General features: G+C 43.7%; 2 protein-coding genes across 3 annotated transcripts in view; one reads left to right on the top strand and one right to left on the bottom strand.

Annotated features, from left to right (window-relative positions):
- Window positions 1–27022, top strand: part of SPPL3 (signal peptide peptidase like 3) — a 132377-nt gene that overhangs the window by 11997 nt on the left and 93358 nt on the right. The gene's annotated exons all lie outside the window — the stretch shown is intronic.
- Window positions 22100–25957, bottom strand: LOC103351757 (dynein light chain 1, cytoplasmic). The gene is made up of 2 exons (XM_008272299.5): window positions 25004–25957; window positions 22100–22430 (listed from the first exon to the last, which is right to left on the bottom strand). The coding sequence occupies exons 1-2, from the start codon at window positions 25214–25216 to the stop codon at window positions 22416–22418; spliced, it is 228 nt and encodes a 75-aa protein (XP_008270521.1). The 5' UTR covers window positions 25217–25957; the 3' UTR covers window positions 22100–22415.

Raw genomic sequence — 27022 nt, 5'->3', positions numbered from 1 at the left:
CCTTTTCATTGCTATCTGTATTCCTTTAAATCTTTGTTCTGGAATGACCCTTCTGTGTTCCCTTAGAACACTATCCTTCTTTGAATTGTTGCCTTTTCATCTTGTAAAGTTTTGAGAACATGGAATATATTTTGTTCATGTGTTTATCCTTAGTGCTAGTATGTAGTTTATTAAAATGAATATTATTACATATTTGATTTTTAAAAATAATCCAAAGAGAGCAAAATTATATTTAGCAAGATGGACAAGTATATGGTATCTTAAATTACTGTCAGCTCTCAGTTTAAGAACTTAAAGAGGACAAGTGTCAGATATCATTTGAGGTATATAGATCACAATCTTGTGCTGAATAAATGAAACTGTTATTCTTCAGGGTGTTAGGTTGGGCTTACCTTGATACCCACCATTAACTTATGGGACCTCTTCAGAGTACTGTAGAAGAATTGGTTACTGACAGTTAACATTGCCGTAATAACACTATGTGAAAAATTATCCCAAAACTCAGTGGCTTAAGATAACAGTCAGCTACTCTCACCGACTGACAGATTGGTTGGTGCAACTCTGCTTCCTGCTTCAGGTCTGTAAGTCCTGTGGGTGGTTCTGTCTTGTGTGTGTTCACTGAGTCCTTGACTGGATGGGCACTGGGCACCCCAGAGAAACTATTCTTGAGTAACGGCAGGGGCACAAGAGGGTGAGTAGAAACCTGCAAGGCTTCTTACGAGGTTCAGGTGCAGAGCTGACACACGGCCATTTCTATTTCTCCCTTTTGGCCAAAGCAAGTCATATGGTTGAAACCAAGTAGAAGGAACTGACAAAATTTTACTCCTTTTGTGGGAGGAACTGCAAAATAACACTGCTAAGGAGTAGGTTCTGGGAGGGTTGAGGGATTAGGGCCATTAATGGCAATTGACCATAGCTGAAGTTCTGCTTCTCTTGCAAAGGCTAGTTATCATTTGTTCACTGTATTCTAAAACTAAGCATTACATTCTATTTTTCATCTTAATGTTTATATTACATAAATAGCTTCTTGAGATATAATTCATATGCTGTCCAATCAAGTCATGTATTATTATTTTTTCAATTTGAGAGAGAACTCCTACATAACTGCTTCGCTCCTCAAATGCTTGCAACAGCTAGGGTTGGCCAGGGTGAATCTGGGAGACGCAGACTCAGTCTGGGACATCCCTGTGGGTAGCAGGAACCCAATTACTTGAGCCATCATCTACTGCCTACCAGAGTCTGCATTAGTAGGAAGCTGGAGTCAGGAGCTAGAGCCAGGTGTTGAACCCCAGGTACACTGATGTGGGACGCAGGCATCACTGGGTTCAAGCAGTAGGTTAAACAAGCATCTTCCCCCAATTCAGTCTTTTTTTTTTTTTTTTAAGAATTATTTTATTTATTTGAAAGACAGTTACAAAGAGAGGTAGAGCCAGAGAGAGAGAGAGAGAGGTCTTCCATTCCTCTGGTTCACTCCCCAAATGACCTCAGTGGCCAGAGCTGAGCTGATCAGGAGTCAGGAGCTTCCTCCAGGTCTCCCATGCCACACGGGTACAGGGCCCCAAGATGGCACTTGGGCCATCTTGTACTGCTTTCCCAGGCCATAACAGAGAGCTGGATTGGAAGAGGAGCAGCCGGGACTTGAACCGGTGCCCATATGGGATGCCAGCACTGCAGGCTAGGGCTTTAACCTGCTGCCACAGCACCAGCCTCCCACCCCCACCCCCCATTCAGTCTTTTAAAATGTACGATGTAGTGGTTTGGGGTGTATTTATGGAGCTATGTAACCATCACCACAAAGGATTTTTTTAAAAGATTTATTTATTTAAAAGGCAGATTTACAGAGAAGCAGAGAGAGAGAGGAGAGAGAATGAGTCTTCCATCCACTGGTTCACTCCCCAGATGGCCACAATGGCCGGAGCTGCGCCAATCCGAAGCCAGGAGCCAGGAGCCTCTTCCAGGTCTCCCATGCAGGTGCAGGGGCCCAAGCACTTTGGCTGTCTTCCACTGGTTTCTCGGGCCATAACAGAGAGCTGGATTGGAAGTGGAGCAGCCGGCCAGGTCTCCAGCCTGTGCCCATATGGAAGCTGGCACTGTAGATGGCGACTTTACCCGCTACACTATGGCCCTGGCCCCAAACAACTGATTTTAGAACAGTTTCTTCATCCCTCAGAGAAACTCTGTACATATTATCATTTGCTCCCCCTTTCCCCAGCCCCTGGCATACACTATACTTTTGGTCTCCATGGATTTGCCTCATTGATATGTGTGGAATCATATTGTATGTAGCCTTTTGTATCTGGTCTTTCACTTGGCATAATGTCTCTCTCTTTCTCTCTTTTAAAGATTATTTGGGGGCCGGCGCTGTGGCGTAGCAGGTTAAAGCCCTGGCCTGCAGCACTGGCATCCCATATGTTCGAGTCCCAGCTGTCCCTCTTCTGATCCAGCTCTCTGCTATGGCCTGGGAAAGCAGTAAAAGATGGCCCAAATCCTTGGGCCCCTGCACCCACGTGGGAGACCCCGAAGAAACTCCTGGCTTTGGATCGGCGCAGCTCTGGCCGTTGCAGCCAGCTGAGGAGTGAACCAACGGATGGAAGACCTTTCTCTCTGTCTCTACCTCTGTCTGTAACTTTCAAATAAATAAAATAAATCTTTTTTTTTTAAAGACACAGACTGGATTTTTTTTAGAAAGCTTTTATTTATTTTTTTTTCTTTTCTTTTTTTATGTAGACAGAGAGAGAGACAAAGATCTTCCTTTCGTTGGTTCACCCCCCAAATGACTGCTAACAGCCAGCGCTGTGCCGATCCGAAACCAGGAGCCAGGTGCTTCTTCCTGGTCTCCCATGCGGGTGCAGGGCCCAAGCACTTGGGCCATCCTCCACTGCCCTCCCGGGCCACAGCAGAGAGCTGAACTGGAAGAGGAGCAACCAGGACTAGAACTCAGTGCCCATATAGGATGCCGGCGCCGCAGGCGGAAGATTATTTTAGGGCCACGGCACCGGCCCTAAAATAAATCTTTAAAAAAAAAAAGATTATTTATTTGAAAGGCAGAGTACAGAGAGAGAGATCAATTGATCTCTGCAACAGCTGGTGAAAGCCGGGAGCCTGTAACTCCATCTGGGCCTTCTACGTGGGTGCAGAGGCCATCTTCTATGGCTTTCCAAAGGAATGTAAATGTTTATGACCTAGATTTCTGTTCATGTGTACTATGATCTGTGTATCTTTAAGAAAAACAGATAAGTGCTTGATCAGCCTGTATTTCTCTTTTTTAATTGTCTATTTTTGCTGCCTTTTTTTTTTTTTTTTCTTTTCTTTTCGTGAGAGGGTCTTTAGATGATTATACAGAAGGCAGCTCATTACAGCTCAGGTTTCAGTTGTGAGCAGACATTAGTTAGCAGGAAGAATAAATTTGTCCCCCACCTCTTTAGGGATGTGTCAGATTTAAAGTTCTAGCAAATGAGGAAGATCAGTTGGAACTGTCATTGCTTGATCTCCAGTTCTATATTTTAGGTTCTGTTTTTATCAGTTATATGCTGCTTGTCTATACTGTTACGTCAGTTACATACTGCTTGTACTCTCTGACCACACAGCTCACTTGGTTAAACAGGAGATTTAAAAAAGATTTATTTATTTGATGGGCAGGGTGATGGAGAAGGAGAAAGAGCATGGCGGTGGGTAGGGGGACGGGGCGGGGAGATCATCCGTCCACTGGTTCACTTCCCAAATGCCTACAACAGCCAGGGCTGGGCCAGGCTGAAGCCAGGAGCCAGAAACTTCATCTGGGTCTCCCACAGGGGTGACAGGGACTCAAGTACCTGAGCCATCACCTTCCCAGGTGCATTAGCAGGAAGCTGAGTTGGAAGCAAAGTAGCCAGGACTCAAGCAGGCCCTCAGATGTGGGATGCAGGCATCCCAGGCTGTGACGTAACCTGCACTCATCCCCAGAATGGGATCTTTATGGTTAGTGAATGACTTTGTGCCTTTTCAGGCTGTTCTGTAGTAACTAACATAGAGTAAGCCCGATCCTCTCTGTTCCAGGAATTTATACTGTTGCTAGAGACTTGGTGTCAAATGCCAGCAGAGGTAATTAAGACATCTTCAAGAGGAGATACCAGAATGGGCCATTGAATAGAGTGTGTGCCCCAGTCAGTTATCTAGTTATTAGAAGGACTGACTTTGGTCGAGAGTGTCTTAATATTTGAATCTGTTAACTCACAACTTGCCTCAGTCCCCACCAGTTTCTGTTGATATATACTGAATCTGTGCATCACTCCTTTATATTATTTAACTGGCCCTGAAGGCAAGCGAGTTGTGACCTCTTAGTGTCCATGATTTGTTGTCAGTTGTTGTCATGAGGATGGATTGGGCAACAACAGGAGTCAACTGTGCACTTACTCCCCATCTTGGACCTCTGTCCTTAACGAGTTGTACTATGAGAATTAACGGTAACACTAGTCTTCAAACAGTACTTTATACTTTGTGTGTCTGTGTGGGTGCAAACTGTTGAAATCTTTACTCAGTTTAGAGTTGATCTTTTGTATATAAAGATAATTAAAAATGAATCTTAATGAAGGATGGGAGAGGGAGTAGGCAATGGGATGGTTTGCGGGTGGGAGGGTAGTTATGGTGGGAAGAACAGCTATGAATCCAGAAGTTGCACTTCTGAAATTTATATTCATTAAATAAAAGTTTTCTATTAAAAAAGGATGAATGGGGATAAGGAGATAGCTGATCAGTGCCCCAGTGACAGTGGATGTTGGGGGAGACTTACCTTTTGGATGCCTGCACGTTCAGATACAACTGTTTTCACCAGATTTGATGATTTCATTAAATTAGTGCTTACCAGTGTGTTGTACAGCGGGTCAAACCGCTACTTGGGATACCTGCACGCCATATCAGAGTGCCAGTTCAAGTCCTAGATATTGCATTTCTAATCCAGCTTCCTGCTGGTGCACCCTGGGAGGTGGCAAATGATGGCTCAAGTGCTAGAGCCTGTGCCACGCATGTGGGACAGCTGGATGAAGTCCTGGGCTCCCAGCTTTGGCCTGGCCCAGCCCTGACTATTGTGGGCATTTAGAGAATGAACCAACAAATAGAAGATCTCTCTCTCTCTCTCTGCTCTTGCTTTCAAGTAGATGAAAATAAACATTAAAAAAATTATGTTGGATTCCTCAGTGTTCTGACAGTTGTTCCATCAGCGAATACTTAGTTTTTTTTAGCATTAATGTGCAGTTACTTTTTCAATTAATTAATTTGAGAGGCAGAGATAGACACATAATATGGAAGAAAGAGAGAGCCCTTCCAAGTTAATGGTCTCCTTTATGAGGTCAGATTAGTGCCTCTCCAGGCACGAATTAATGGCTTCTCAGTCAGTTCCAGGTGGAGTTAAATATTCCATTTTTTCATGGATGAGCTTAGATACTGGATGAGCAGATGTATCCCAAAGCAGGTGTTTTGATTGACAAGTAGGAGGCTAGAATTACTTAGAGCTGGTAGTTTGTAGGTACTTCCAGCTCAGTAGACCTAAACTAGCTATGTACCTATTCCATAGCAGAGTCAGGAGCCAGAGGTACGTATTGAATCCCAGACACCTGGATATGGCATGTGGCACTTTAACTGCTAGGCTAAATACCTGCCCCATAATTATTTAATATAGCTAGAAAATTCATGGCAACAATTTCATATTACCCTTATCTGTTTATACACAAAGGTAGGAACAGGTTCATACTATGTTTTCATTTACTTTTTTTTTAAAGATATATTTATTTACTTGAAAGGCAGTTACATGAAGTGCAGTGTGTGTGTGTGTGTGTGAGAGAGAGAGAGAGAGAGAGAGAGAGAGAGAGGTCTTCCATTCACTGGTTCACTCCCCATATGGCTGCCAATGGCTGGAGCTATGCCTATCCGAAGCCAGGATCCAGGAGCTTTTTCTGGGTCTCCCACGTGGGTGCAGGGGCCCAAGGACTTGGGCCATCTTCCACTGCTTTCCCAGGCCATACCAGAGAGCTGGATCAGAAGTGGAGCAACTGGGTCTCGAACTGGTGCCTATATGGGATGCCAGCACTGCAGGCGGCAGCCTTACCCAGTACACCGCAGCGCCGACCTCTGTGTTTTTGTATATGTTGTGTGTACATAAGTTATGTATGTGTAAGTTATGCACCATAGTAAATACCCATGAGCTCTGAGCTGCAGGATTACCAGTATTCTGCCTTTGTCTTCCCTGATCCCTCCTCCTGCCTCTGCCTCCCTCCCCAGGTAACCGCTGTCCTGAATTTTGTGTTTACCATTCTCTTGCCTTTTAAAAAAAAAGTATTATTGCTGGTGAGGCTGCAGTAGTTGGCCCTTGTCTCCCACAGAAAGAATATAGGTGAGATGTAGCAATCAGTGGCATGCAAGCCGGTGACGTTTACTGAGGGTTACACCTGGCCGAGCAGGCCGGCTGCTCAGCAGAAGACCATCTGTGCAGAGATTGGGGTTTTTATGGGCATGAAGCAATTTCGTTCCTGCCAATTGTCCTCTCCCACCCCTTACTGAGAATTATAGGAGTAAGGTAACCAGTTACAGGACCTTCCCTGGAATGGTATCAGATAGGACTTTTTTTTTTTTTTTTTTTTTTTTTTTTTTTTTTTGACAGGCAGAGTGGACAGTGAGAGAGAGAGAGAGAGAGAAAGGTCTTCCTTTGCCGTTGGTTCACCCTCCAATGGCCGCCACGGCCGGCGCACAGTGCTGATCCGAAGGCAGGAGCCAGGTGCTTCTCCTGGTCTTCCATGGGGTGCAGGGCCCAAGCACTTGGGCCATCCTCCACTGCACTCCCTGGCCACAGCAGAGAGCTGGCCTGGAAGAGGGGCAACCGGGACAGAATCCGGCGCCCCAACCGGGACTAGAACCTGGTGTGCCGGCGCCGCAAGGCAGAGGATTAGCCTAGTGAGCCGCGGCCCCGGCCTCAGATAGGACTTTTGATTTGCAGGTGTTAGGTTGCTTTAAAGATATCTAGGTCCCTTTCTACATGAACTTGCTGTTGTTTGTTCTCACACTTGGGCTCATTGCTGTCTTCTTGCCTATCCTAGCAGTTTATTACACATTTATTCCATTTTTATGTTTTGCTGTGCAACACAATGTTTTATCGTATAAGGTAGAGTATTATAAAGATGATATATCTTGTCTTTTATAATTTGCTTTTTCCAATCAATATTTCCAAGATTTGTTCCAATTGTTGCCCTCATTTCCAATGCTGTATAATGTTCCATCCTGTGAGTAGGCCATCAGTTACTCATCTGTCCCTTTAGTGATGACTGTTTAGGTTTCCATCTTGGAGCAAGAGATCTGCTGTAAATATTGTACATATTCCTGGTGTTCATGTGTAAGAATTTTCCTAGAGTGTATCCACCTAAGGCAGGCATGGGAGACATGGAGTCCTGCAGGTCCGAGAAGGCCTGAAAAACCATTTTGCCTGTGCCTCTCAAGGCAGTTGCAGGCAGGATTTGAAATTCAGTAAATCAATAGCAGGCTAATTAATAAGTTGATAACTTTGTATGGCCCATGAATGCTGTTATAAATATCCAGATGACACTTGGCAGAAAGAAGGACCTCCATCCTAAGTGGCAACTCAGTCAGCCTTTTGAGAGTGCTTTTGTGTACTCAGAGTCTTCTCTAGCTTGAGGTCTTACAGGGAGTCGTATTTATTGTCCTCTAGATTGGAATAGATTGGAGTTAGGGTTAATGCTTTTTCTCAGTCCATCAAGAATTAAGCTCTTTATCTGTGGTTGGGAATCCACTTGTCCCAGGTCATTTACTGAATAGTCCCTTCTTTCCTCAGTGCTCTCTAATGTCAGTTGTGAGACTGTTCCTGATAAATATGTGCTCTTTGTGTGTGTGTGTGTATGTGTGTGTGTGTGTGAGAGAGAATAGCATTTTGTTAAATAACTTTTTATCTTATTTTTAAAAATATTTATTTATTCAAAAAGAGTGACAGAGAATGCTTTCATCAACTGGTTCACTCCCTAAAGGCCAAAACTAGGAGCCAGGAACTCCATTTGGGTCTCCCACATGAGTGGCAAGGACCCAAGCACTTGGGCCATCCCCCTGCTTTCCCAGGTGCATCAGCAAGAAGCTGGATCAGAACTACAACAGCCAGGACTCCAACTGGCACTCTGATGGGGGTATACTTTCATACCTTTTTACTATATTAAACACAGGCCCCTATTTTAATATATTTTAAACAGCTTTTCATGCCATTTAATATAGATTAGCTTTCAGTGGGTTTGTAGTAGACCGCTATTTTCAGTCCTCCCTGGGTTTTGGTATGTCATGGTCATTCCTGACCTTCTAGTACTTCTGTCCAAGAAAGCTTATAACTAGTTTCTCTAGAAGTATCATCTTATTTCCATATAATTTTTATTTTTCATTTTATTTGAAAGCAAGAGGGACAGATCTTCTATCCTGTGGTTCAATCCCAGGATGCCTGCAACAGTTGGTGCTGGGCCAGGCCAAAGCAGGGGATCAGGAATTCAGTCTGAGCATCTCATGTGGATGACAGGGACCCAAGTGCTTGAACCACCACCTGCTGCCTACCAGCATCTGCTTTAGCAGAAAGCTGGAATGGAAGCGAATCTTAGATTCAGACCCAGGCACTCTGATACGGGCTGCAGGTGTCCCAAGCAGTGTTTAACTGCTATACCAGATGCCTGCCCCTCAGTTTCTCTTTCTAGAAATGTATGCACAAAAACACATATATAGATAATATATATTTTGTGTGTGTATAACCCTATGTAATTCATCTTCTACATTGTACGTTTTACAGAACATAAAATTTACCATTTTAACTATTTTAATTATATAATCCTGTGCATTAAGTGCATTCACTGTGTTGTGCAGCCAGCACTATCATCCATTTCCAGAACTCTCTTATCTTCCTAAATTGAAGCTCTGTACATGTTAAACCCTTGCTTGCACTTAGGCCATCTTCCACTGTCTTCCCAGGCTCATTGGCAGGGAGCTGGATCAGCAGTGGGTAGCTGGGATTTGACCCCAGACTCTGATACAGCATCAGCTTAACACACTGTGCCACAACGCTGGCTCCTGTTTTCAATTCTTTTGAATATATATCCAGAAGTAAGATCACTGGATCATATCGTAAAGCTGTGTTTAATTTTTTGAGGAACCAGCATACCATTTTCCATTGTGGCTGTACTTTGTTTTACATTCCCACAACAGTATATAAGGGATCCAGCTTCTCCACATCCTTGCCAACATTAATTATTTTCTTTCTTAAAAATAATTTTAAAAATTATTTGAGCAGCACAGAGAGAGAGAAAGATAGACTCACAAGACACTCCCATCCATCAGTTCATTCCCCAAGTTTCCACAGTGGCCCCTCAGTGGCTGAAGCTAAGAGCCAGAAACTCAATCCAGGTTTCCTGTGGGGATGGCAGGAATCTAATTATTTGAGCCATCACCACTGTTGCCAGGGTCTGCAGTTGCAAAAAGCTGGAATTAGAAGCTGGAGCCAGGAATTTTTTTTTTAAAGATTTATTTATTTTTTTGAAAGTCAGAGTTAGAGGGAGAGACAGAGAGAAAGGTCTTTCATCTGCTGGTTCACTCCCAAATAACTACAGTGGCCAGAACTGGGCAGGTCTGAAGACAGGAGCCAGAAGCTTCCTCTGGGTTTTCTTAGTGAGTGCAGGGCCAAAGAACTTGGGCCATCCTCCACTGCTTTCCCAGGCACATTAGCAGGGAGCTGGATCAGAAGTGGAACAGCCGGGACTCAAACCAGCACTCATGGGATGCTGGTGCTGCAGGCGGCAGCTTTACCTGCTACACCATAGTGCTGGCCCCTGGAGCTGGGAATTGAACCCAGGTACTCCCAGTGTGGGATGTAGGCATCTTAACCACCAGGCTAAAAGTCTGCCCCTTGTGTTTTTTTTTAAATCGCCATCCTAATGGGTATGAAGTGATAGCTCATTGTGGTTTTGATTTGCATTTCCCTAGTGATTAAGTGGTGTTGAGCATATTTTCATATTGGCAAAGTGTCTGTGCAAGTTGTTGGCCCATTTAAAGATTATTTTTTTGTTCAACAGGCAGAGAGTGAGAGAAATAGACAAACAGGCACACAGTTTCCATCAGCTGATTTACTGTAGATGCCCACAACTGCCTGGGTTGGCCTTGGTTCACACCTCCCACTGGTATGGCAGGAACTCAGTCAATTGAACCATCACTTGCTGCCTCCCAGTGTCTGCATTTCCAGGAAGCTGGAGCTGGCTAGGCACTTTGATATGCAATGTGGACTTTTTAACCCAGTTTGAAAATTGGGTTGATTTGTGCAGTTGAGCTGTAGGAATTCTTTATATTTTTTATTATTGTTCCCTCATCACATAAATTATTTGTAAACATTTTCTTTCATTATGTGATCTGCCTTTTTACTCTATTAACAGTATCTTTTTGGTGCACAGAACTTCTGAATTTTATAGATGTCCAGTTTGTCTGTTTTTTCTTTTGGTGTCATATCTATGAAATAGCAATTTTATTGGAAGTTTTTTTGGGGAAGATTTATTTATTCATTTGAAAGGCAGAGACAGAGATCTTCCATCCACTGTTTCACTCCCCAGATGGCCACAGTGGCTAGGCTGAAGGCAGGAACCAGGAGTTTCTTCTGGCTCTCCCATTAGGGTGCAGGGATCCAAACACTTGAGCCATCTTCTGCTGCTTTCCCAGGCCATTAGCAGGGGGCTGGATTGGAAGGGGAACAGCAGGGACTTGAACCAGTGCCTATTGCAGGTGGCAGCTTTACCCACTACATGCCACTTATTGAAAGTTTATAAGGTACATTGTTAATCTCTTGGTGTTTATATAATGTATCTTCCTGAAGTGTAAATATTATTTCCCCCGTTTTACAGTTGAAAAGCTTATTACTCATCCAAGATTTTATAGTTAATTAATGGTAGAGCTAGAAATTGTACACAGGTACTTTTTTTTTTTTTTTCTACAAAGCCAGGGTTCTTTGCCATTAATGGTTCTTTGAGAATAAAGGGAACCTTTATTTTTTTATTTTTGCCAGGCAGAGTTAGACAGAGACAGAAAGATCTTCCTTCCGTTGGTTCACTCCCCTAATGGCCACCACAGCTGGCGCTGCGCCAATCCGAAGCCAGGAGCCAGGTACTTCCTCCTGGTCTCCCATGGGGTGCAGGGCCCAAGTACTTGGGCCATCCTCCACTGCCCTCCCGGGCCACAGCAGAGAGCTGGCCTGGAAGAGGAGCAACCGGGACTAGAACCCCGGGTGCCAGTGCCGCAGGCGGAGGATTAGCCTAGTGAGCCATGGTGCCGGCGAGAATAAAGGGAACCTTTAATCAAATAAGCTTGAGAAAGGATGCATATAAATCCCTATCTCAGAAATTCATAATCAGAATTAGCATATTATGAACTCTGAGAAGTTAGACAGTAAAAAAGAAACCTGTTTAATTTAAGTGTCAGAAGACACTTGATCCAGGGAAGAGTTTGCTTGGTATCTTGTAATTCTTGCAGCGGTTTTCTTTTAGCACTGTTTTGGGAAGTCCCACTCGCAGCTGTGTTTTCTTTCTTGTATCGGATCTAAGGATAGAAAATAGAAGAAGAGAGCCGGCGCCGTGGCTCAATAGGCTAATCCTCCACCTTGCGGCGCCGGCACACCGGGTTCTAGTCCTGGTCGGGGCGCCGGATTCTGTCCCAGTTGCCCCTCTTCCAGGGCAGCTCTCTGCTATGGCCAGGGAGTGCAGTGGAGGATGGCCCAGGTGCTTGGGCCCTGCACCCCATGGGAGACCAGGAAAAAGCACCTGGATCCTGGCTCCTGCCATCGGATCAGCGCGGTGCGCCGGCTGCAGCGGCGGCCATTGGAGGGTGAACCAACGGCAAGGGAAGACCTTTCTCTCTCTGACTCTCTCTCTCTCACTGTCCACTCTGCCTATCAAAAAAAAAAAAAAAAAAAAAAAAAAGAAGAACACAGTGCACAGGCTAGATGTGTAGCTGTGTGTTTGGCCAGGGGTAGGGATGCTGAATTTATCCTGGAGAGTCTACCATAAAATAACTCAGGGGATCCGCATGGTGGCCTAGCAGGTAAAGCCGCTATCTGTGACTTCTTGCATCCCAAATGGGTACTGGTTCATGTCCCAGCTCTTCCACTTCTGATCCAGCTCCCTGCTGATGGCCCAAATACTTCGGCCCCTGCCACCCACATGGGAGACCCAGGAGAAGCTCAAAGCTCCTGGCTTCAGCCTGGCCCAGCCCCAGCCTGCGGCAGTCTGAGGAGTGAGCCAGCGGATGGAAGATCTCTCTCCTTCCCTCCCTCTCTACCTGTAACTCTTTCAAATAAATAAATAAATCTTGAAAACCTCTAAGTATGGGGCTGGCACTGTGGCGCAGTGGGTTAACGCCTTGGCCTGAAGCACTGGCATCCCATATGGGTGCCAGTTCAAGACTTTCCTTGGGCCCCTGCACCCACGTGGGAGACCCAGAAAAAGCTCCTGGATCCTGGCTTCGGATAGGCATGACTCCGGCCGTTGGCAGCCATCTGGGGAGTGAACCAGTGAATGGAAGACAGCGTGTGTCTGTCTGTCTGTCTGTCTGTCTCTCTCTCTCTCTCTCTCTCTGGAAGAAGCTCCTGGTTCCTGGCTTCAGATTGGCACAGCTCCAACCGTTGTGGCCAGTTGGGGGGTGAACCATCGGATGGAAGTCCTCTCCCTCTCTCTCTGCCTCTGCCTGTCCTCTCTCTGTGTAACTCTGACTTTCAAATAAAAAATAAAATAAATTCTTCAAAAAAAATTTTAAAAACCTCTGAGTACATTTCCATAGGTAAATTGTGTGTAACCACAGCTTTCCTGGCCCACATGACAAATGATATGGCAAGGTTAAACACAACAGAAAGATTTAAGATATTTGTGTAGAGATATTTTAGAAAAAAAATAATAACATTTGTCCAGGAATACTTAACACATGAACCTTAAGAACTATTTTGGTCATGAATTGCTCATTTTAGCTATACCACAGATAGCATAGCTATGAGTTATGAAGTGAAAGATCGACTCTATTATAGATATTTTAGTTCAGTATTGAACACAAACTTGTGTCAGAGATGGTTAGCAAATTAGTGAATCTTCAGCCTGTTTGCATTTATTTTGTAAGAGAAAGTCAGTGATTTATCAGCTGAATTGAGACCCAATTCCTTGCTTAGGCATTGAGTTTAGTATTTGGTAAGGCTAATCCTATTTTTTTTTAAAGGTAAGTTTATTTTTTTAAAGATTTGTTTATTTATTTGAAAGGCAGAGTGGCAGAGGCAGAGACAGGTCTTCCATCCACTGGTTTACTCCCCAAATGACTGCAGCAGCTGGGCCTGGGCCTGGGCCTGGGCCTGGGCCTGGGCCTGGGCTGGGGCCGACCTGGAGCCAAGAGCCAGGAGCTTCTTCTGGGTTGATTTGATTGATCCTCTACTGCTTTCCTAGGCATAGCAGAGAGCTGGATTGAAAGTGGAGCAGCCAGGACATGAACCAGCACCCATTTGGGATGCTGGCACTGCAGGTGGCAGCTTTACCCACTATGCCAGAGTGCCAACCCCTTTTATTATTTTTAAAGGCTAATCGTATTTTGATGTTTTTCAGAATGTTCTTTGATATTTTTAACTCATTTATTTTTCCAAGTCCTATTAAGCTTCTTGTTAATGTTTTAATTGGAAATAAAAAGGAACTCCAAAACGTTCATGGAAAGTGCATATTTATGAAGAAAAGAATGCGTAGATTTCAGAAATTTTTGCATTATAATCTCACTTTTAAACTCCAGCTTCTATGAACTTTTTGAAGTATCCTTGTACATTGTAACTGTTATTTAAGACCCGTCTTCCTGATGCTAGCATTCCTTCCTGATGCTAGTAGGCAAGTCTTTGCCCACTGAAGTTTAAGATTTTTAAAATACATTCACTACACTAATTACCTACTGTTTTCTCTTTTTTATTGTTTTTTTTTTTTTTCATTTCTTTTGTTTATTTTTTAACAGACCCTTGTGTCAAGGACTGACTTTCAGTAGATCGTAGCGAGGAAGCTGCTGTGCTGTGTATGAAACCCCAATTTATTGCTGTGTCCGTGGAGATACTTCCTCACTTTTTTTCTAGCTGGTTTTTACTGACACATAGAATTTTTTTCTTTTTTCAGATTGCCTTATATCCAAGTACTACAGTAGGCAAATTATTCTAATGATTCTTTGCTTAAGTTTTATATAAAATTTAAGTGACATATATTGTTAAGTAAATTCATTTTGTTCCTTATGTAATAAACTATTATAAATGATGGAGTTGGGATTCCTTCATCTTTTAAGCAGAAAAAAACCACTGATGTTTAACCATCAAATTTATGATGTGGATTATTTTAATCATGTTAAGAGATAAAAAGTAGTTTGATACTTTTGACAAAAATGAAGTTTGAATTTTGTAAAATGTGCAATATGTTACTGTGTTAAAATATTGACATTTTGCATATATCTATATTTGCTGGTTTTATGTTAGTAGTGGCTTTGCTTATTTAAAAGAAACCTTGCATTCTTGGAGTAAAAACAAGTTAGTCATTTTTAATAAATCTCTTGAGGCTTTACTTTAATTACTTGAGTTTTAGTTAAGATTCTCAAATCTGTCTAGCCTTCTTTTAAATTTTTATCTTGACAGTTTTCAAACCTAAACAATGTTTTCTCTACAACATTTTGAGATCAGTCTGCCGCAATTTTTGTTTTTAAAAGCTTTTGGTTCCTCTGTAAAGCTGTTGGGTTTTAGTGCTCTTGTGGGAGTGAATAAAAGTGATTGAGTCTTTTTTTGGTATTATGTCCATTGTAGACTTGTTTACTCCATTTTCTTTGATTGATTTTGTCATTTAATATTTCATAGCATATAACTCATTGAACATAGGTTTTCATAAGTGTCGTAGTATTTACTAACAATTTTGATCTTATTCTGACCTTTATGATTGTTTTCTGATTTCTAACTTTAAGATCTTTCTTTTCCTGTTTAATTTAAAAATTTTAATCAGTTTTGCTGCCAGTAAAATCCACTCGTTTTCAGTGTATAATTCAGTGAACTTTTGGCACATACATACTGTTGTGATACTACCCCCACAGCTGAGATAGAAAACATTTCTTTCCATCCTTCTGATAAGTCTTTTCACTTTTACAGGCACTACCTTCGCACTTGACACAACTGATTTACTTTTTTCTTTACAACTTTGCTTTTTAGCTTTTTTATATAAATGGAAACATGCAGCATATAGTCTTTTCAGCCTGGCTTCTTTGACTTAGCGTGGTCTTTTTGGTATCAGCCAGGTTGTTGGGTGTATCAGAAGTTTGTTCTTACTGCTGGGTAAACTTTGTAGTATAGATAGATCACAGTTGGTTTACCAGTCACCAGTTGGTAGACAGTGTTTCTTGTTTGGGATTTTTTTTAAAACCTTTGTTTGTTTATTTGAAAGGCAGAATTAGGGGAGAGAGAGACAGAGAGAAAAATTGTTTGGGGTTGGGGCCATTGCTGTGGCATAGCAGGTAAAGTTGCCACCTGCAGTGCCAGCATCCCATATGGGTGCTGGTTCAAGTCCTGGTTGCTTCATTTCTGATCCAGCTCCTTTAATGCACCTAGGAAAGCAGCAAAGATGGTCCAAGTGGTTGGGCCCTTGCACCCACGTGGGAGACCTGAAGAATCTTCTGGCTTTGGATTGGCCCAGCTCCAGCCATTGCAGCCATTTGGGGAATGAACCAGTGGATGGAAGATCTCTCGCTCTTTGCCTTTGCCTCTTTGTAACTCTGTCTTTCAAATAAATAAATAAATCTTTTTTAAAAAATTTGGGCTTTTAATTTTACAGTCAGCTTGTGAATTTCTAGTACAAAACAAAGTCTGCTGGACTGTTGAATCTATAGAAGAGGTTGGGAGAACTGACTTTTTCTTTTTTTCTTTTTTCTTTTTTTTTTAAAGATTTATATTTATTTGAAAGGCACAGTTACAGAGAGAGGGAGATAGACAGAGAATCTTCCATCCTCTGGTTCGCTCCCCAAATGACTGCAACAGCTAGGGCTTGGCCAGAGTGAAGCCAGGAGCTTCTTTCGGGTCTCCTATGGGGTACAGGGGTCCAAGGACTTGGGCCATCTTCCACTGTTTTTCCAGGCTCATTAGTAGGGAGCCGGATTGGAAGTGGAGCAGCCAGGACTCTAACCAACACCCATGTGGAATGCTGGTGAACCAGAGGATGGAAGATCTCTCTCTCTCTGCCTTTCCTTTCTCTCTGTAACTCTGGCTTTCAAATAAATAAATAAATCTTTCAGAAAAAAAAAAAAAATCATGTTTCCTGCAATCTTGCTAAACTCAAATTGCTTCTGGTAACTTTTTGTATGTTACTTAGGATTTTGTAAATGCATGAGTATACAGTCTGCAAAAAGACAAACTTATTCCTTTTTCATCCGGATACTTTTGTTTCTTTTTCTTGCCTCTTAACACTGACCAGTGCTTCCTGTAGTGTTCAACATAAGTGCTAATGGACATCTTAGCTTTGTTGCTGATCCTGGGAGGAAAGAATTAAACCTTTGCCTATTGTGTGTGATCTGTGATTTTTCTAGATGCCTTTTATAAGGATGAAGAATTTCCTTCTATTCTTTTTTTCTTTTTCCATTAATGAAATGTGTTACTTAGTCATTTAACACTATGTTAAGACAGTTGTATTAAGGATTTCACAAAATAGTCACCATGTAATAAGTGAAAAATTCTGGATATGAACAATTTATACTGTGATCCTAACTGTGTGTTGAAAAGGATACACCCAGGGTCGGCGCTGTGGCTCACTTAGTTAATCCTCCGCCTGCAGCGCCGGCATCCCATATGGGCTCCGAGTTGTACTCCTGGTTGCTCCTCTTGCAGTCCAGCTCTCTGCTGTGGCCCCGGAGGGCAGTGGAGGATGGCCCAGGTGCTTGGGCCCCAGGACCCGCATGGGAGACCAGGAAGAAGCCCCTGGCTTCGGATTGGCACAGCGCCGGCCATGGCGGCCATTAGGGGAGTGAACCAACGGAAGGAAGACCTTTCTTTCTGTCTCTCGCTCTCACTGGCTATAACTCTACCTGTCAAATAAAAAGAAAAAAAAGAAAAGAAAAGAAAAGGATACAGCCACACATATCCAAATACATCTACAAACTTAAAGGATATGTACTGTTGCTAATGGTATTCTTTTAGTGGTAAGTTAGAGGTGAATTTTAGTCTTTTTTTTTTTTTAATTTTTGACAGTTCACTCCCCAAATGGCCTCAATGGCTAAAGCTGCGCTGATCAGGAGCCAGGAGCCAGGAGCCTCCTTTGGGTCTTCCCATGCAGGTGCAGGGACCCAAGGACTTGGGCCATCTTCTACTGCTTTCCCAGGCCATAGCAGAGAGCTGGATTGAAAGTGGAGCAGCCTGGTCTTGAACCGGCACCCATATGGGATGTCAGCACTGCAGGCGGTAGCTTTACCTGCTGTACCACAGTGCCGGCACCAGGGAAGATTTTAAACTACAAATTCAATGTTGCTACCAGAAATTGGCATATTTAGGCTGTGTATTTCTTCTGGAGGTTGATTCAGGGCTTATAATATGCATCTTTATCACAGTTTTTGTTGAAATTGGTAGTTTATGTCTTTGTATTTCTTTTAGTTTTAGTCCAATTTGTTGGCATAATTGTTTCATAATATTACTCCCATTTAAATGTTTGTTTTTATAACACTCTGTTGTGATGCTCTTCTCCTTTATTCCTGATGCTGATAATTTATGTCCTCTCCCTTTTTTCTGATCAGTTTAGCTAACGTTTGTTAATTGTCTTTCTTTTCTTTTCAATTAGTGCTTTTAGTTCTACTGCTTTTTTGTTTCTATTTTCATGAATGTCTGGTTTCATTTTTATTCTTTTTTTGTTGTCTTCCTTCTTTTTTGCATTTAATTTGCTTTTCTTTTTCTAGTTTCTCAATGTGGACGTTTAGATCATTGGTTTGAAATCTTTCTTTAAGCAGTATAAGTAAAGAGTGCTTCAGAAAGTAAATGCACAATATATTTTCATCCCATTTTTCCATGAAAATTTTAAAAAGATTTATTAATTTGAGAGGCAGAGTTACAGAGAGAAGGAGGGAAGGGGGGAGAGAGGGAGAGAGAGAGGGGGGTCTTCCATCCGCTGGTTCACTTCGTAGATGGCTGCAACAGCTGGAGCTGTGCCAGTCCGAAACCAGGAGCCAAGAGCTTCTTCTGGGTCTCCCACATGGGTGCAGGAGCCCAAACACTCCGGCTGTCTTCCACTGCTTTCCCAGGCCATTAGCAGAGAGCTGGATCAGAAGTGAAACAGCTGGGACTTGAACTGGTACCCATATGGGATGCCAGCGCTGCAGGTGGAGGCTTAGCCTACTACACCACAGCTCTGGCCCTTCCATGAGATTTTTGAAGCTTCCTCATAATAAAGTTAGTAAATGTTTTAGGTACACATGAGAAGAATGTATAGCTTGCTGTTGTAAGAAATGTTATGTAAATTGTAATATCAATTCACACACACACGCACACACACACACCCCTCTTATAGTCCCTTTGGGAATTTTGGAGGAGGGGTTCTGTTCTTTCAGTTACTGAGAAAGATTTGTTGAAGCTTTTAGCTCTGTTTGTTCTAATTTATTTTTTTTTTCATCACCAGTCCGAAGCCAGGAGCCAGGAGCTTCTTCCTGGTCTCCCACACAGGTGCAGGGACTCAAGCACTTGGACCATCTTGTACTGCTTTCCCAGGCCATAACAGAGAGCTGGATGGGAAGTGGAGCAGCCAGGACTTGAACCGGTGCCCATATGGAATGCTGGCACTGCAGGCGGCAGCTTTACCAGTTACGCCACAGCGCGGGCCCCTAGCTCTGTTCTGTTTCTCTCATCAGTTCTGTGAATGCTGCATTCACTGGATGAATGCATGTGCCAAATTATATGTCAAGCAATTGATGCAGGTTGGAAGTTTAGCTTAATCTGTTGGTCAGAACTTGGGCATCTGGTCTGCTTATAGAGCCTACCTTTTTGACCAGTTTGGTGGTTGGGTTCCAAAAGCAAGTCCCACAGAAGTCGCCAAGTAGAAGCAATACTGCTTTTTGTGAACTAGCCTTGACCAACATCACTTCTCCTTTTTATTTATTTATTTTTATATTTTATTTTAGGTGGAGGTAGTTAGAAATGCCTGGCCAGATTCAAGGCAAAGAAACATCTTCCAATCCCCAACACACATGCACATCCACACATGTCTTGGAGGAATATTGTTGTCACATTGGAAGCAGGGAGGCAGGGTTGGGATAGGAATCAGTCTTTGGAAAACAGAATCTGCATTCTCCTGTTGTCAGACTGTGCTAATGTTGTTGGGCATTTTTAATTCTTGGTGTGCTATAAATAACACAGTGCATTATTTTCGTTTTAGACTTGTCTTTTCTATTCATTCTTTTATTTACCATTTCTTTCTCTTTTTGTAGATCAGTTTTCCATCTGGCATTATTTTTCTTTGGCGTTAAGAACTTTCTTTAACATTTGTTGTAAGTAGGAGTGTGCTGATAATGTATTTATCTTAGCATTTATGTCTTAAAAAGTGTTTTGTCCTATTGAGAACTATCACTGTGTATAGAATTTTACATTGACAGTTTTTTTTCTTCAGCATTTGTTTGCTTCTGTGCTGCATGATTTCTAATGAGAAATCTGCTTTCATTTTTATCTTTGTTCTGTAAATAATGTGGCTTTTTACCTCTGGATGCTTGCAGCTTTTCTGTTTCCAGGTGGGTTTTTTGTTTGTTTGTTTATGTTTTTTTGTTTTTGTTTTTTTTGCAGTTTGATGCACTTTGGTATAGTATTATGTTGCTTCTACTTGGAGCTTATTGAATTGCTTGGATATATAAATTTATACTTTTCATTAAACCTTTAACTTGTCCACCATTATTTCGTCTATATATTTTACCTTTCCTGTACCCTGGTTCACTGTGTTAAATCAATTGATAATTTCTACAAGTAGCTGAGGTGGTGGAATTCTTGTTTGGAATTTTCAGACTTTCACTGTGGATGGTTTCTCTTGCTGTGTCTTCAAGGTCAGTGATCTTTCCTTCCATAAAGTCTCATCTGCTGTTATTCCTATCTGATGTATTTTTCACTTAGACACCATACTGATTGGATTTCTGCAAGCCTTGTTTGGGTCCTTTTTGTTAAATCTCCTGTTTCTCTTTTTTCCTCATCATATTCATGTGAATCATATTTATACTGAAATCACGTGGAGGTCCTCATATGGGGGATGAAAGTGTTTTCTAAATGCCCGCTCCTGTGTATGGTTTTTTTCCCAAGTTCCATAACATGTATCTTTTTATTGCCTGTTTTAGAATCCCTAAATATTTTTTAGAGTAGTCAGTTAACATTTTTGTTCAACATGTTAGTGGTGTGTAGTTTGCTAGTTCAGTAAAATCCAACTCTCAGATATTCCTATTTTTAAATTCCTGCCTGTGTATTTGAAATCATTGCATTACAATTTTTTGTTTTTTGTACTTGTCACCTTAAATTTATTTTTACGCATACACACACACAGACAAAATATATGTTTTATTAATTTTTATCTACCTGAAAGGCAGAGAAAGGGAGAGCGATCAGTCAATTGATCTTCATTCTACTAGTTCACTCCTCAAATGCCCTCCACAGCCAAAGCTGAGCCAGATGGAAGCCATGAGCCTGAAACCCACCCATCCATGTTTCTCACGTGGGTGGTAGGGGCCCCATTTTCCATTGCCTCCCAGGATGCATTAACAGGCAGCTGGATTGGAAGCAGAGTGGTCAGGATGCCAACTGGCACACAAGTATGACGTGTGGGCATCCCAAGCAGCAGCTTAACCATTGTGCCACAATGCCTGCCTCAGATTACATACTTTTATAGTATGCTTAGATGTCTTATTTTCTGTTTCCATAGCTCTACTATGTTGATACAGTATGAAGAATTGCAATTATAAAGTAATATTGTATACTACCAAAAATACTAACTTAAAAGTAGATGCATTAAGTAGCCTGCAAATGGCTTTAAAATATCTTACCTAGCTATATAGTCATATAGAAGAACATTTCAAAAAGTTTGTGGGAAAAATGAAATTAAAAGATAATTTTTCTGCAAATACATTTGAATTGCATGCAGTTTTCCCACATAAAATGAATTTTCCACTCACTTTTTAAAGACATCCTCCCCAAATCCACTTAGCTCAGTTGTTCAGTAGTTCTCAGTGTAAAACCATCTTCTGGGAGGCATTTTTGAAATTTGTGACAGCATTTTTAGTTGCTGCCATAGTGTAAATTGGCACATACATTTAATGAAGGTAGGAGTTAGCTTTGCTAGATGTTTTGCAGTGTGCTTAACAGTGCTGTACAATGAATAACTCTCACACAGTGCTTGAAGTTCCTTTAATTGCATACCTAATTTTATATATAAATACAAAGCAGTGTTTACATGATAAATTTTTTTTTCTATGAATGCAATTGCTGTGTATGTTAGCGATTCCTTTTTGTGAGCTCTGCTGAGTTTCACATATGGGAAAATATTGGAAAATTTTATCTACAACAGTATTCCTCTGGTGTTTTCCAATCACCATTCAGCATACCTGGTTCAGTCTACACTTTAGTTGTCAAGTTCCTCGTGATTTTTCTTCATATTAGTACAGGCATCTTATTGTTTCATAGTTTTTTTTTTTTTTTTTTTTTTTTTTTTTTTGGACAGGTGTAGAGGACAGTGAGAGACAGAGACAGAGAGAAAGGTCTTCCTTTTGCCCTTGGTTCACCTTCCAATGGCCGCCGTGGCCGGCGCACAGTGCTGATCCGATGGCAGGAGCCAGGGGCTTCTCCTGGTCTCCCATGGGGTGCAGGGCCCAAGCACTTAGGCCATCCTCCACTGCGCTCCCTGGCCACAGCAGAGAGCTGGCCTGGAAGAGGGGCAACCGGGTCAGAATCCGGCACCCCGACCAGGACTAGAACCCGGTGTGCCGGCGCCACAAGGCAGAGGATTAGCCTAGTGAGCCGCGGCGTCAGCCCATAGTATTTCCTAGTGTATTCATGCTCATGTTTCTACATATTAAATAGCGGTTTTTTTTTTTAAGGTTTATTTATTTATTTGAAAGGCAGAGTTACATAGAAGCAGAGAGAGAAACAGATAAAGTCTTCCATCCACTGGTTCACTCCCCAAATGGCTGCAATGGCTGGAGCAGGATCAGTCCAAAAGCCAGGAGCCAGAAGCTTCCTCTGAGTCTCCCACACCAAGGCAGGGGTCTAAGCACTTGGGCCATCTTGTACTGCTTTCCCAGGCCATAACAGAGAGCTGGATCAGAAGTGGAGCAGCCGGGACTCAAACAGGAGCCCATATGGGATGTTGGTACTGCAGACAACAGCTTTACCCGCTACATCACAGTGCCGGCTCCTAAAAGGCAATCATTTTAATACATTCATTCACACATAGATACTTAGCTAGTAAAAGATAATGATGCAGAGTAAAAAATGAACGTGTCTGGGGTGACTAAGAGCAGCACAGTAGCAGCGACAGCAGAGCACCTGGGCCAGCTGTTAAACAGCAGCAGCGAGCTGCAGGACTTCAGTCTGGCTGGGATGATGCTGGATGTTGACTTAAAAGTCTACACTGTATGTTTTATTTATTTACTTTTCTGGTGAGAAGAAATATCAGTAGCAGTTGAAGGATCAAGAATGCCTCTCCCAGAGATAAGAGGCATTCTGCTGCACAGTTTTAAATACCTCCTAATGCTTTTGGCTTAGAAGTTTTTGGTATTGTAAATGGACATGATTTGTATTCTTTTTATGAACTCATGCCGCTCTGCCCTTCCGTAAGCTGGCACACATTTCCCCGTGTTGTCTGGAGGCACTTTTTCTGCAGTGTTAACAAAGCCAACTGCATTGTCACTACCAAGTTCCTCCATAATGCAGTGTCAGGTGAAGTTTTATTTCTGTCAGACTTCTGGGAAAGAAAAAGAAGGGGAAATAAAGGAAACACTAGAATTTCAGTTCTAAACCAGAGAGCAGAGTTGCCTTCTGGATAAAACAGAAGCTGTAAGGGCAAAGAAGGAATATTAATATCTTCAAATTCTTAGAATGAAAGAATGTTCTTCAGCTCCCAAGTCAGGCGCCTACATAGTGAATTAATGCAAACATACTTGCAGGCTGAGCTACAACAGGGGACTTGAGGTCAAAGGCAGAAAGATCAGCCTCAGACAGGGCACTTTGTTCTCATAGTCTACATCTCCATGCTATGTCTAATGTTCCTTATTCAAAGATTTTTTTAAGGCAGAGTTGCAGAGAGAGAATGAGAGTCTTCCACGCGCTGGTTCAGATCCAAAGGCAGGAGCCAGGAGCTTCTTCTAGGTCTCCCACGTGGGCGCAGGGGCCATCTTCTACTGCTTTCCCAGGCTACAGCAGAGAGCTGGATTGGAAGTGGAGTAGCCGAGACTGGAACCAGTGCCCATATGGGATGCCGGCACTGCAGGCATCAGCTTTATCCGCCAGGCCATAGAACCAGCCCCTATCTATAATATTCTTACTCATGGACAGCAAGTGTTACCAATAGTTGTAATTTATCACAACTATTTTAAACAAGTTTTTCTATTTCGTTTGAATAGATCTAAACTATCCCCCTATATTTGTCATGTGCCACAAATCCAAGAAAATGGTAAAAATTTGGCCTAGTACCCTCTCCCTCAGGAAGATTCTCTCTCTCTCTCTCTCTCTCTCTCTCTTTTAAGATTTATTTATTTATTTGAAAGAGTTAGAGAGGTAGAGAGAGAGAGGTCTTCCATCCTCTGGTTCATTCCCCAGATGGCCTCAATGGCCGGAGCTGAGCCAATCCGAAGCCAGGAGCCAGGAGCTTCTTCTAGGTCTCCCACCCGGGTGCAGGGGCCCAAAGACTTAGGCCATCTTCTGCTTTCCCAGGCCACAGCAGAGAGCTGGAAGGTAGTGGAGCAGCTGGGACTAGAACTGGCGCCCATATGGGATGCTATTGCTTCAGGCCAGGGCTTTAACCCGCTGTGCCACAGCGCAGGCCCCCTCGGGGGGATCTGAGCTGCACTCCTGCACCGCTGTACAGGAGACCTCCAGGAGGGTAAAGCTCCAGTCAGCATCTGAGCCAGAGAGCTGCACATCTAAAATTTTAATACAGGGGAACGCGTAAACACTCTACCGTCCCTATAAAAAGAATGCTTGAAGCAGAATCTGACAGCCAGCTGGCAAACTGTTATTCCAACCTGTAATTTAAAATGGACTTTCCCCACACATCCTGCTGGTACTGGCCTCCTGTCTTGTCCACAAGGCTAGCAAGACGCAGGATCAACAACCGTACTTAACTCCAGTACTTCCCTCAGCCCAAGAGACGCTGGAGGCCACCAGGCGACTATGTAGGCAAAGGCTGAAGGTAAACTTTCTTTTTATAAAGTTCTTGCAACTTTGATTTAGTTATGTAGATTCTAGCTGTTCTTAACCCACATGTTGTGTGAAATCCTCTTAAATCTGTTGAGGAAATAACGTTCTTAGAGGCCACATGCAGCCCTGCCACGTTTGATTTCTGTTCTCCCATTCTCTGCGGGAACCTTCCAGGGCTTAGGCTGCCGGCCTCCTGCCCCACAGCAAACAGAGCTCGACCAGGGCCCGCGGAGGGCTGGCGCTCTGCTCTGCTCCCGCCCGGCTGCAGGCTGCAGACGCCCCCGCAGCTCCGGCTCCCGAGCGAACGCCCAGACAGATCCCGGCGCCGGGGACCGCGGCTCTCCGAGCCTGGAGACCGTTGCTAGGTGGCGCTTCCCCCCCGCCGAGCTCCATTTAAAAACAAAACACAACCAAACACTTCGGGCGCCGAGGGTCTGGGGTTCCGACCGGAGCGCAGGATTCGTCTGCGTCCTTTCTGGAAGTCTCTGCACCCGAGCCGCCCCGCGCTCTGCGGGCGCCGGGCCCGGGCGGAGGGACCAAGAGGGCGGCGCGCCCCGGCCCCGGCCTCACCTTCTTGATGTGGGCCGCGATGTCCTTCTCGATGTTGTATTTCTCCAGCGCTTGAGTGGCGCACTCCACCGAGTCCTGTTGCATCTCTTCCGACATGTCCGCGTACTTGATCACCGCCTTGCGGTCGTACGTGGTTGCCTGCTGGGTGGGGGATGGGGGGACGGAGAGGTCCACACGAGGAGCAAGGGGTTGGGATGTGAGCTGTGCCCCCATCCCGGGGCCGCGCCATTCCGGGACGATGCCCCCAACCCGCTTCTCAGGACGCTGTGTTGGATAAGCCCGGCAGTGAGGGCCTCATCCCGGATTCTGAGACGGTGGGGCAGGGGCTGGCCTATTGGACCAGTCTTCTGAGGCAGGCTTGACGCTCAGTCCTGCCCCCAGCTTGCAGCCTAGCTGCTGAGCTACTTGCAAACTGGCGCATCTAAGCGGCCCCAGCTAGGCTACTGCTGCCTAGTGCCCAGGCCCCGCCCTGCTCCCGCCTTCTCCGTCCCCAATTCAAGTCCCTATTGGCCTAACGCTACCTAAGATTGTCTCATTGGTCCATGAACTCAGTGCTTCTCTCAAACCTTTCTGCAGTTTGTTGCAAACCACAATGCACTGCTCAGGGTAAAGGTTCCCCAGCAGCGGGCCACAAGCCCAGAAGCTGGAGCAGGGCTCGGTCTCCAGGACCACGCAGCTGGCTGGAGCGGTTCGTAGGGAATCTGGCCCAGCCACGGTGAAGAGTGCTGCCAGATTCACACAGGACGTCCCAGGTACCAGCTTACTGAAGGGCAGAGCGGCATGAGTTCATAAAAAGAATACAAATCATGTCCATTTACAATACCAAAAACTTCTAAGCCAAAAGCATTAGGAGGTATTTAAAACTGTGCAGCAGAATGCCTCTTATCTCTGGGAGAGGCATTCTTGATCCTTCAACTGCTACTGATATTTCTTCTCACCAGAAAAGTAAATAAATAAAAAATACAGCGCCCCACGTACTCTCTCCTCTTACTGAAAGAGGAACTCGGAAAGCAGGGCTGTCTTCGTGGGTGAAACACTCGTGCAGTCTTAGTAGAGGGATCTCCTGGTTTAATCCCCAGTGGTCTTATTCGTGAATTTCCCAACTTTTAAATAAGAGGCCCCACATGTTCACTTTGCACTGGCCTCCTCATGTAAGCAGCGTGGCTCTGAAATACTTGGGGAGTGGGGCATCCTCAGGATTGACCGTGAGTTTCTGGAAGGGAAGGAGTTTGCTTTTGAATTAATGGATTATCCCCCAGAGTGGCATCTCTACCTGGCAGTGCAGTGGTTCTTTAAGTGGGAGGGGCTGGGGAGGCCCTCGAGGTGGACTTGGGAGGGTTGATCCCAGGGTGTGTTTCCAGGGTGATGAGGGAGTCTTTCCTGCGTGAGAGTTTTTCTTGGTTGGGGATTTCTCTCTCTGGAGGAGGTTTCCTAACCGATAAAAGGTTGCCCCAGAGTTGTCTTCTCTGGCTTAGAGATAATGGCTGCTTAAGAATGGAAGGTCTTGGTGGGTTGCCAGTGAAATCAGATCTGGCTTTAGGTCCTAGCGTTGTCATTTAGGAGCTGTTTGGAGCCCAGTTTTGTTTTTAGTAACTGTAGGTGGAAACCACATCATAGACATGTTGGGAGTATTAAATGAACTGATGATGATACATGGGAAGTTCTTAGCACAGCATATGGCACATAGTAAGTGCACAAAGAATCTTTGCCATTGTTTGTCAGTTTGGGGAAGTGCCCTGACGTCACAAAAGGGTTTTGAACAACCAGCCCTTAGATGCCTGTGATGTATTTTGAACCTTCAGGAGTGAGTTATCAGATGCACCATGTAAACAGAAGCTTTCTGTTTAAATTTCTGCATTTCTCTCTTGACCATTGATTCCCATTACCCAGAGCAGAGGCACACACCATTTAAAAGAAGATGGGAGGGGGGCTTCAGAAAATTCATGAAAAGCAGAATTAAAAGATAAGTTTATTTTGGTGCAAAAATAACTTTGAAATTGTGTGTCCTTGTAATTAGAG

This window comes from Oryctolagus cuniculus, chromosome 21 (genome assembly GCF_051225735.1).
Source record: "Oryctolagus cuniculus isolate XC-2025 breed Fujian yellow rabbit chromosome 21, ASM5122573v1, whole genome shotgun sequence".
Taxonomy (NCBI): Eukaryota; Metazoa; Chordata; class Mammalia; order Lagomorpha; family Leporidae; genus Oryctolagus; species Oryctolagus cuniculus.
Note: the sequence above shows the minus strand (reverse complement) of the source record. Positions and strands in the feature narration are given on the sequence as shown.